Consider the following 12,142-nt stretch of genomic DNA (forward strand, 5'->3'; position numbering starts at 1 on the left):
ATAGTACCATTTGAGCGTGATTGTTACCAGCGTCGCCTTCCTGGCACTTGTGCTGGTGGCACATGAAAAGACATTCGAGTGAGGTTGTTGCCAGTGCCGCTGGATTGGCTCCTGTGCAGGTGGCATGTAAAATACACTATTTTGAGCGTGGCCGATGCCAGTACCGCCTGACTGGCCTTCGTGTCTGTGGCACGTAAAAAGCACCCACCACACTCTCAGAGTGGTTGGCATTAGGAAGGTCATCCAGCTGTAGAAACTCTGCCAAATCAGATTGGAGCCTGGTGTAGCCATCTGGTTCGACAGTCCTCAGTCAAATCGTCCAACCCATGCTAGCATGGGAAGCGGATGTTAAACGATGACAATGATGATACATACACACACACAAGGCTTTTTTCAGTTTCTGTCCACCAAATTCACTCATAAGGCTTTGGTCAGCCTGAGGTTATAGTAGAAAACACCTGCCCAAGGTGCTACACAGTGGGACTGAACCTGGTTGGGAATCAAGCTTCTTACTACACAGCCATGTCTTGTATAGTGCTGTCATTCAGAATGTTTATTTCTAATGGTAGTATTGCTTACACATGACTATATTGTTTCATAAGGAAAAGTAATTATTCATGTAATTATATTTGACATTTGCATATTAAATGATAATTTGAGAGTAAGTTTACAAAACAATGCAAGAATAAAGACATCATTAGGCACCAAATAGAAACCATGTTTAATTCGAACACCAGATTTGGGGCTAAAGATGGCATACGTTCAGGTAACATCAATAGAATATTCAGTCACTATTCTAATATTTCATGGTTTAAAAATATGGTAGAAACAACCCGTTTTTTAGTTATTTTATTATTATTCCCTGACCCATAGCCTCACACATACACGCTCAGGCACACACATTCACATCTTCAAGTTATGTTAACCATTTAAAAAAAACCCACAAGAACTATTACATTCGTATTTGCCTATTTCTTAATAATTCTATATACAATAAAGGGTCAAAAAAAAAAATTACATGAGATAATTTAGAAATAAAAGATTAATGAAAGTGAATATGTGAAAATAGTTTTTGTGTTTGTAAATGGTTAACATAACTCCTCCATAATATAACTGCTTCAACTTCATCACCTGATCTCATATCAATTTACTTGCCAAGCAAGTACAATTCCAACAAATATATATATCATCGTAATTGCAGATTACACAGGCTATCAACAATTCTTTGTGGAGACAATAAACAAACACGTAAGATAATCATTATCAGTTCACAAGTGGGTTTCATAATTGTAAGAGCGCCAATTAAATGTACTCTTTCCAAAAATTATAATTTTCATGCTATTTTTTACATCAAAAGAAGTTCATAATTTTCATTGTAATTACAACTGTCCTGTTAATATTTAACAAAGACACTCACAAACATCTATGCATATAAAGAGAAATTTGAAACTCTGAAAAAAGCCAAAGGATGGAAATAAAATAGAATCCAAGAAGTGTAAGTGTTCTTCTATTAAAAAAATAATAAAAAGGAGCCAAGCTGATGTGATATGCTTGTGAAAGACACAATAGATCATTGGAAAAGAAGCTATCACAGAAATATTTTCAAAGGTTAGAAGCCTCATTGTTCAAAGTTGAGAGGTAAGCTTCATGGATCTTAGCCAGGAAATTTGCATCATTTCTTAAAAGATATAATAAAGCTTGTTGTAATTGCTCTTTGGTCAAAGGTACAAGTGAAGTATGTGAAACATCGGCCACATCACCAGAATTACATGAATTTGTCAGTGTTGTTGCCGATTTTGCTTGGGGTGAAACAAAAGCCATAGGTGACAATAAAATATCCAGGTTAGTTGGACCAGTTCCTGAGCTATGTGGCCCTGATGGAATTGTTTCAAGATCAGCAGGAGTCAAAAGACTCTGTGATCCAGTTTTAGTTGCAGCAGGGGAAGGGTTATGGATCAATCCTGAGTTAGCTGAGTGATCTAACCTAGCTACAAGCAAGTTGGCCATTGAGTCATTGAGTGCAGCATTGCCTGGTGCATTTTTCCCAATGGGAGACAAAAGTGTGTGTGTAGCCTCTGGAAGAGGCATCTGTTGTGGGTTATTTGCATTCATGTGGCCTAAGTTTGAAATAGCTTCCTTTGGAGATTGAGACAAGGCAAATCCTTGATCTGAAGAATGTGAGTTAGTAAGAGCTGAAGAAGTAACAACAGAATGTAATTGCTGGAAACCTGTATTCTGGTTCAAAATTGTTGATGTTGTAAGATTGGAACTGTTTTGGTAGATATTTCTCAGCATGTCAACACCACTTGTTACATCTTGAGCAGTCGTTGGAGATGACAAAACATGAGTCCTTGATGGTACAGCTTCACCTCGTTGTTGACGTTCAATGTCTTCTACCAGAGAAACAGTGGACCCCAGTTGCTTCATTATAGAAGGCATTTGGTTAGAAGGGATTTCATTATCCCTATTAGAAATATTTGACAATGGACTTTGGTTAGCTACTTTGGAAGTATTTTTCCCAACATCGTTACTGGAAAAGAGTTTTTCAAGGCAAATTTGAGAGGAAATTTCTCTTCCAGGCAGAGTCACACTACTGTAAGCATCAATTTCATTGTCGGAATTTTGAGACGAGTTGCCAATACACAGAGGAGTGGGTCGAATCAACGAAGTGGAGCTTGCAGCTGCTTTGCCAGGGTTATCAGTAAGAGTTACTGGCTCAGGTCTTTTCTTTATATCTTTAGATTTATCATATTCATGCTGAGCTTTAGTAAGCAACTGTAAAATACCGACAGGTCTATTGGCAGGCATTGATGCAGCAGAAGTAGTCACAATTTGTGGAGTAGCAGTTGTCACAATAGGCACAGGAATTGATGGTTCCTTCTTTACATCAGATGAACGATCGTCTAAGGAATCACTTTCCGAGGCACGCCTTTGTCTAGTACAGTTCTGGGTTTTAGCATGATGGTTTGTAATGGCTAACTGGACAAGACTATTCATAAGCTGACCCACACGAGCACATTCATCTTTATCATAGAACCAAATTCCACAGATAGCTTTTGCAGTTCGATAAAGCAAAAATGGATCATGAAGTTGAAATTCTAAGTCTTTTGTTATCGGTTCAATTAGATTATTGGGGCCAAGTCGATTTAAGATCATAAATCCATTATCAGGAGAGGCAGATCGTCTGTAAACAAATAAAGTTCCTTCTATAGCAGTTCTTTCCCATTCATTTTCCTTTGCACTAAATAGATATAGTGCTACTTGCTTTGCTGTATCAACTATGGCGGTGATGTAAGGATCTTTCTGTTGAAGAGCAGCAAGATTCATGCGCCCTTCAGCAGCCACAGGGAGAAATGCCAAAGGATTGGTTAAACTCAAAGATGCAGCACCGCTTCCACTAGCTGAAGCACCATTAGTTGTATTCCCCAGAGCTGGATTAGACATTGAATCACTTTTATAAGGATGTTTGTATTGAAATAACAAGACTAGAGACAAATATGGTTACAGAGAGACATTTCATCAAGATGATCAGTTCTGAAAAATGAAAGAGAAAAACAAAATTAAATTTAGTTAAAAATGCATACAAAAACAAAACAAAAACCAATATTTATAGAATAGATTTTAAAATGATTTTATACATTTTTCATGTTAAATAAATAAAGAACTTTGCATACATATTTCAGTACAAGAATTTATTTTACTTTGGTGCAAAATAAGACATTATCACTTGATCATCCATGGTGATCAATTCTACAGTTGTAGGGAGTTAAGGGTTGATTATAATAAACGAAACCATTTGAAAAGAGTTGCATAGCAGTTGGGGGGGGGGTAAAATAAAGCTAGTTCCAGAGGCATCAACAAAATGATATTAGATAAAAGAGGAAAACACCCACTTAAAGCTAAGTGAAAATGGATAAATGTAGACACCGAGAAATAAAGAAGGTTGCTGATTTAGTTTGATAAAAAATAAATAAGGCAACAATGGGTAGCCAGAGAGAAAGCACTAGAGTAGTTAGCAATGTGTAAATTTATCAATTTATATTTAGCCAATATAAATTTATCAATGGTTATAACCAGTAAATATTGAAATAAAATAAACATTTCTTAAGTAATGAAATGTGTGTGTTTGTGAACAATTACTAGCTGTCAATTGACGATACATTAAAAAAGGTAAATTTGTTGGGAAGCCTTACAAAATTAGTTTTCATGCTCTGATCAAACAGGTGTAAGAAAGCAAGCAGCTGTAGTACTAATATTGAGAAAAGAAATTATTGCTTAGTGAGAGTGCAAAAATAGCACCTATGATCTTTCTCAAAGACACCAAAACTAGTGGAAGGAATCTGTCCTTAGACAGGAGACCTGGTCATGATGATTGTAACAAAGTGGATTCTGGCACCAAAGGACCAGATAGTGATATTAAACTGAAAAATATACTCTCCTTTTATTCTTTTGCAGCTGCAGATTTTAAAATTTCATTTACTTATCTATCTTTAAAAATCACTGGAACTATGAATCCTAATTTATTGATTTCTAAATCAAAACTATCATTTTGTTACCTGTATGAAATATTACCCTTAATACATGAGAGTTATTTAAATGATTTATAACAAGACTTCAAACACACGCACACACTATATACTTTGGAAGGGTCATTTTGCCAACAAAATCACACACACACACTAGACTAGATGCATTTCACTCCTTTTTATTTGTATCAGTCAATTAACTAGTCAACTGTCGGATCTATCAAGTAGTTCGTCAGAGCTCATTTGTCAGTCTGCGACCTGATCGATAGCGTGTCCTCAACTTCTGTGAGGACAGAAGAGGGGTAGATGAGAACCCACTACAAACGAAAGGACTGTGACGAGCCAACTTGACTGATTAAACAAACGATCGATCAGTTAGCTAATGACAATAAAAAAAGAGAAATCAAAAATCGTTTCTATTGATAAAACGACCCAACTGGAGTACACTATCAAGTATCTTACAAACTGAAGACATATATAATACATATATTCGATGTTTACCAAAACAAAGTTAAATTTATAATTCGTGGTTTGCACCAAAATCATAAAAGACATTTAGCTAGTGAAATGCAAACGTAAAAACAGCTGTTGTTTGGCCATATCACCGTCCCAACAGTTTTCTAGTAATTATGTTAAGCCAAAACAGATGTTGGACAGTCCCAGTTCAGCCCCGCTCGAGTAGACATATGAACAAACGTTCCAATTGTGACCATCCAATTATTTTGTATATATGTAACTACATTGTCCAGTATGTCCTTCCTTTTCAAGACAGCAGGGCATGATTTGAGAGTAATTAGACTGCTACTTCTAATATGCAGAGTAATTACACTGAGATTTCCTATAAATAAGAAAATTTATAACTCGGGTGACTAGAATACCTGGAGCCAATCGATTCTCATTAGACCGGACATAAACGAGTGTGCAAAATAAAATGGTGGACACATTCTCTTTTGTTAAAACTATTCCGCCTGCTTCTACATATTACTATGGTTTCAATAATAGAGAAAATATTTTAAGAGAATAAATATTTCCATAGAATTTGTTCTATTTAAAAGCAAAGCAATCGTTAAAAAATGCATCAGAGTACAGTTATTCGAGTAACATATAAAGTAACGGCTTTTAATAACCAATATACAGTAGTAGTATAATTCTGATAGTCTTATCAAAATTAAACATTAAATAAAAAAAATCGGATACTATATCGGGAAGACAGAATTCCTAAAGTAACTGAGTCACTAAGATTTATAGAATATATTTTTATACTAACTTCTTTACAAAAGTCATCTGAAATGAAATACATATCGATGTATGTCAATTATCTAAATATTTCCTTTTCACTAACTTTATAGATATTTTTTTCTGTAGTATTAGAGAAAGGTCACAGTTTTCTATTAAAATATTCTAGAACTGTGAAAATAACTGCGATTTCGTGTACTATCGCCATGTTGAAGGTGTTTACCTTCAACAAATGCAGAAGGAACGAAGGATAAAAAAGATTTTAAAAAACAGCAGTAATAATCAAAATCCAATCAATAATAAACTCTATGTGCGTGTGTGCGCGCGCGTGTGTGTGTGTACATGCGTGTGCGTGCATTTGTGTTAGAAAGTAGGCTGCAGTGTGGAGTAGAAGCTGGAACTGTATTGCCAACTATCGACATAATCCACCAACAGTTTTTACTGTCCTATGTTTTCCCGATGTTTCTGCTGAAACCGACAGCTCCACCTAAAAAGTAAGTGTCACCACAGACAATAAGAAAACACCCAGCTCACTTGTCATCCTACTCCGACCCAATACCAAACCACACAGCTTTTCCTGTTTACGCAAACACAATTTTGTTTACACTCACCTATGACAACACAGTAACACACATATTTATGTATTACAAAGAAGCACACACAGCTATCTTTTTATTTCCTATGCATTACAACAGAAACGCGTGCGGGAAAACACACACACACACACACACACACACACAGAGTCTGTGAGAAATTATTGGCATGGGTGTTATTTCAAGATGCTGGTGTTGGAAACAGAAATTGAAACTTGATAGCAAACATTTTCCATCTGTACAGCAGCACGGATAGCCCGTAATCAAGGTAGTCTAGAGAAACAGAATTAAATATCGAGATCGTGCATTCAGGTTACATAATTACAATTTCATAACGCAAGCATACATACAAACACGCATTTCAATAGTTTGATTAAGGCAAAGCAAAGCATTTACATTATAACAGACAGACACACCTATCACTGAGGGTGTAGGGACTGTTTGTGTATGCGTGTGTGTGTGTGTAAAAGTATACGTTTGGCACGAACGCAGTTCTAATGTAGGCTCAATTATGTAGAGTGTATACTTCATTGTGATAATAAAAGGCCTTTATTTCCACATGATAATACACAGAATAATATATACTCATAGATACAAATATATAAAATTATATATAGATATATAGACATAAACACTTGTATATGTATATGTACATATACACACACACACATATATATATATATAAACATACATAAGCCTATTAATGTGATTTTGATTTAATTTCGGATTTTTCTCCTAGTTTTTCTCTTAATTATTAAACCACTTTTTTCCCCTGCATTTTAATAGATTTTTACCTCTTAAAACAAATTACTGAAATTCATAATTTTAACAATCATCACAAAAGCATCCACACATATACACACACATTCGTACAAATGTATCAAAATAATTCACATATCTTGAACCAAAAGCAGTCGTTTAATGACTGTTTTTATGGCTGTGTATACACACACACACAGATATGTAGATAGATAATTAGAGACAGACTGCTGGATAAGTGGAAGCATGGCTGTGTAGTTAAAAAGTTACTTCCCAACCATGTAGTTTCAGGTTCAATCCTAGTGCACTGAGGAAGTGTCACCTATCATAACCACAAGGTAACCAAAACTTTTGCGAATGGCTTTGGTAGATAAAAAGTGGAATTATCCTGCCACATATATATATATATTGATATATAAGGGTAAGATCCAGAGATCCAATTGTAGGAAGTGGACAGTGTACAGTCAGAAACAAGAACAATTTATTGGTGTCAAAGGTTATACACTTTTTCCCCCTATGAAAGTTATGAGGAAATTTGATAAGCTGAAAGTTTCTGTACAGCTCATAGTTAGCAACTAGAGTTGCTATGAATGTGAATAAAAATTCAAAAATTGAGGGAGTAGAATGGGTAAAATGATTAGATAAGTTGTGTGTCCCTTGTTGAGTAATTATTACATCAGAGGATCAGCTCGCTGAGAAACATATGTAGCCTGGATTTTACCCATTCCATTCCCTCAATTTGGATACATACATATATATATATATATATATATATATATATATATGCATATTGTCTTGAAACAAGTGTAGAAGTGGACTTAACATATGTTTTAAGTGGCATAAGTCATTCAAATTACATATGTTGGTTGAGTAACTATTCCTCTATAGTAACTCTCCTCTTTGGTCTTCTTCATTGCAGGGAAATAATGGGTTCCAAGCAGAATCAATATGTCATCATTGAATTTTTTTATATAAGAGTGGTGCAGGCCATCCAACAACCAGATGACATAACTGACAAGAGCAATGTTCACATGCAGACAAAGAAGGGGAAACCTGCATTGAAGACAAACCATGCAACTGTAGCCACTAACATTAATTGCCAGTGAGTGGAATAATTGATTCACACAGGCAAGTCACAATCTGTGAGATTATTCCACACAAGGCATTATAGAAGACAAACAGAAAACTTTGGGTATTGGAAAGAGTGTGCAAAGTGGGTATGTTCGTAGTTGACATCTGATTTGAAGGAGAGGCGTGGAAGTCTGCTCTGACCTGATGGAAGCATTTGAAGCCTATGAAGACATGCTTTTTCTAATCTGGTAACTTGGGATGAAATGTGGGCATATAATTATGATCCATAAATATAGGATCATTGTATGAAATGGCCTCATACCTCTTCTCCAAAACCTACGAAGTTCAAGAGCCAGTGACCAGAAAAGAAAATCTTGGTGACTGTTGGAGGAGGGAGGGATGACAAGGGTATTATTCTCCTTGATTTTCTGGAATGTAGTTTTTATCATATAAAAATTTTCATTACTTTTGCAACCTTGTCAATGGATGCCGACATAAATGGCCATATGTTTTATTAGTGATTGTCATATACAAGGCTAAGTCAGGAAGAGAAAGTATATCACGTGTGTGTGTGTGTAAAATTCCATCATTTAAAAAAAAAAAAAATCAACATATAGTGAATTGTTTTCAATTCTTTTGGAAATATCTCTCATAAATTTATAACAAAAAATTGCAGTTACAGTTTGATCAAAATACCTGTTACCCCAGCCATTGCAAAACTTCTTACTACATCTCAGTTATTATAATCCCTTCACTTTCCTCACACCTGTATTTAATATTTCCAACTGCTACTCACTCCCTTGACATCTGTTGTTTCAGTCTCCATCAATAATGGTGATCACAAACAAAAATACTTTGAAAATATATATAATGTACACACACACACACATATATCATTATTTTAGCATCCACTTTTCCATACTTGCAAGTGTCATACAAAATTCATTGAGGCAGTTTTTCAACAGCTGGATACACTTCCTGTTGCCAACCATCACCTGTTTTCTCTGTAATATTTTCCCAAATGACCTGCCATGTTTTCACTGAAGATTGCAAACCAAATGGTACTACTTGTATGATGGTGACATTTACGTACAATAAGCATATGATGTCAAGACAAGGAGACAGAAAGACAGATATGTGCACATGTATATTCATACATATATAATGGGCTTTTTTCAGTTTCTGTCTATTAAATCCATTCACATAGTCAGTTCAAGGTTATAGTTGAAGACTCTTGCCCAGCGTGTCTTACTATGGGACTGAAACCAAAACCATGAGCTTTTATATATATATATATATATATATATATATATATATAAGAGAAACAAGTTAAAAATAATGGTCATTACATAATTTTTCCTTTATTGGAGCAAATTTGGCTTACAGCTGTTTCCAGTAGTCATTATAGGTATATTACTGATAGGTCTAATCAATTGGTCTATTGTCATAACCAGAAATGGCTCTGATGAAAGTAGCATTAAATTTCTTAGCTCATTCAATTTTCATCAATTGATCAGTTGACTAAGTGGGTAAACCTATCAGTAATGTGACTATAATGACTACTGGAAACAGCTGTAAGCCAAATTTGCTCCAATAAAGGAAAAATTATGCAATGACCATTATTTTAAACTTGTTTCTTATATATCACTCTGTGTAAAAACTAGTTTGTCTGGAGCCCATCCATGTATTTACAATAGAGAAATGTGATGAACCATAACCTTGAACCCTGCCACAAAATTACCTGAAGTTCTTCACTAATCTAAATAATATTGTTAGCCCGATGTGCCAACAGAGAGCTTATGAAGTATTTTGCCCAGATTGATAATCCCTCACAATTAGTTCTGGTTTATATAATACATATATATATATATATATACACGCACACACATATATAGGTGCAGGTGCAGCTATGTGGTGAGAAATTTGCTTCCCAACCACATGGTTCTGGGTTCAGTCCCACAGGGTGGCACATTAGGCAAGTGTCTTCTTCTGTAGCCTCAAGTTGCCTGAGGCCTTATGAGTGGATTTGGTTGACAGAAACTGAAAAAAGCCAGTTGTATGTGCATGTGTTTGTCCCTTAGTATTACTTCACAAACGGTCTTGGTGTGTTTATGTCCCTGTAATTTAGTAATTCAGCAAAAGAAACCAGCACTAGTGTGGTGCCATGCAGCTTCCAAGACTACAAACCCTAAAAGAGGTAACTTTATACTAGAAGACGAGGGGTTAAAATATGAAGGAAGGGACCAGAGCAGAACAGGTGTTTTGCTGTTGAAGAACTAAATGGTTACTCACATTATAGAAGAGAGGGAGAGCAAGCAAAATGGAGTTGTTGAGAGATAAAGATAGAGGAGATGAGCTATAATTTTGGGTTCAGTTCCAATGTGTAACATTTTGGGGCAAGTATCTCCTAAAGTCCCCAGACTTTCCAAAGCCTTGAGTGGATTTTGCAGATGAAAACTGAAAATGCCATGTATATATATCATCATCATTTAACGTCCGTTGTCCATGCTGGCATGGGTTGGACGGTTTGACTTGGCTGGCATGCTGGATGGCTGCACCAGACACCAGTCTGATTTGGATGTCCTTCCCAATGCTAACCACTCCAAGAGTGTAATGGAATTCAACCACCTAACCTCCGTGAGGCCCAACATTCAAAAGGAACTCAGCCACTTTACCCAATGCTTGAAAGGAACTCAGCCACTTTGCCTCTGTAAGGCCCAATGCTCGAAAGGAACTCAGCCACTTTGCCTCTGTGAGGCCCAACGTTCAAATGATGTTCTTTACGTGCCACCAGCATGGGTGCACTTGGCTTGATGGGTCCTCTCAAGCACACCATATTGCCTAAGGTCTCAGTTATTGTTAATGAAAATAAGTAAATATATTTCTCATACCTCACACTAACAACCTTTCCCAGTCCTTCCCTCATAAAATAGTCATCCCTAGCAATGATGAAAGGTAACAGACAGATGGAATACTATATGTATGCACCTGACAGGCGGAACGTTACAACCATGTACCCTTACAAGTAGAACACTTCATGTAAATATCAACAGGTGGTAGACTATGATACAATAAGTAAGTACTTATAGATGTCACACAACATTAAGTACTGACAAGTGGTGTGTTAACAATGAAGAATGAAGCTTAATGATGATGTAAGGTGACTGACAGATAAGTAGAATACTACAGGTGTATACAAACAGGTGGCACACTATGTGTAAGTACTAAATGGTTGTCAAGTTGCATCTAGGTACCTAGAAGTATTGGTGTGGGTGATACTATTACAATCCGCATCAGTAGTAATGATATGTGGATCAATCGTAACATTAGTGTGACTGTTAAGCTGGTGGACTGACAGATCATCAGACAAAATGCTTTTCAATATATTTCATCAGGCCTTAAGGCAGTGAGTTAGAATTGCTAGCACCTGGAGCAAAATAATTAGTGACATTTTGTCCCTCTTTCTGCTCTGAGTTCCCAAAACAATTCTGTTGGGGCTGGCTTTATCTTTCATTCTTTCCAGGTTGATAAAATAAGTACCATTTGAGTACTGGGGTCAATGTAATTGACATACTTCTTCCTTGAAATTGCTGGCCTTGTGCCAAAATTTGAAATTAGTATTTTTTCTGGCTTTAAGGTAGTGAGCTGGCAAAATCATTAGCACCTGGGCAAAATGCTCAGCAGCATTGTAAGTCCATCTTAATGTTCTTAGTTCAAATTCCACTGAAGTCACCTTTGCTTTTCATCCTTTCGGGGTCGATAAAATAAGTACCAGTCGAGTACTGGGAACTGATGTAACTGACTTACCCCTCCCACCAAATTACTGTCCTCATTCCAAATCATTATTTGAAATCATTATTCCTTCTGATTCTTTTCATTTTGAGTTCAAATGCTGCCAAGATGAACATTCCTTTTCTAGGGATTGGTAAAATAAAGCACCAGTCAAATAGATTCCAG

General features: G+C 36.1%; 2 protein-coding genes across 10 annotated transcripts in view; one reads left to right on the forward strand and one right to left on the reverse strand.

Annotated features, from left to right (window-relative positions):
- Positions 1-697: 697 nt before the first annotated feature.
- Positions 698-12,142, reverse strand: part of LOC106884031 (mRNA-decapping enzyme 1A) — a 39,737-nt gene continuing 28,292 nt past the window's right edge. For 4 of the 8 annotated variants that reach the window (XM_052972764.1, XM_014935230.2, XM_052972767.1 and 1 more), the window contains one exon: positions 698-3,534. In XM_052972764.1, the coding sequence (XP_052828724.1) occupies positions 1,603-3,444 (1,842 nt within the window). In that variant the 5' untranslated portion in view covers positions 3,445-3,534 and the 3' untranslated portion in view covers positions 698-1,602. Of the gene's footprint in view, positions 3,535-5,404; positions 5,578-5,793; positions 6,076-6,296; positions 6,354-6,373; positions 6,418-12,142 lie in introns of those variants that run through there. The other 4 variants (XM_014935234.2, XM_014935233.2, XM_014935232.2 and 1 more) reach the window with 4 other exon arrangements.
- The window catches only part of LOC106884040 (zinc finger protein OZF), a 12,337-nt gene continuing 6,262 nt past the window's right edge, over positions 6,068-12,142 (forward strand). Inside the window, exons 1-2 of one of the 2 annotated variants that reach the window (XM_052972774.1) lie at positions 6,068-6,256; positions 8,034-8,652. In XM_052972774.1, coding sequence (XP_052828734.1) covers positions 6,105-6,256; positions 8,034-8,220 — 339 coding nt within the window. In that variant the 5' untranslated portion in view covers positions 6,068-6,104 and the 3' untranslated portion in view covers positions 8,221-8,652. Of the gene's footprint in view, positions 6,257-8,033; positions 8,653-12,142 lie in introns of those variants that run through there. The other variant, XM_014935252.2, reaches the window with a different exon arrangement.

This window comes from Octopus bimaculoides, chromosome 14 (assembly GCF_001194135.2).
Source record: "Octopus bimaculoides isolate UCB-OBI-ISO-001 chromosome 14, ASM119413v2, whole genome shotgun sequence".
NCBI lineage: Eukaryota > Metazoa > Mollusca > Cephalopoda > Octopoda > Octopodidae > Octopus > Octopus bimaculoides.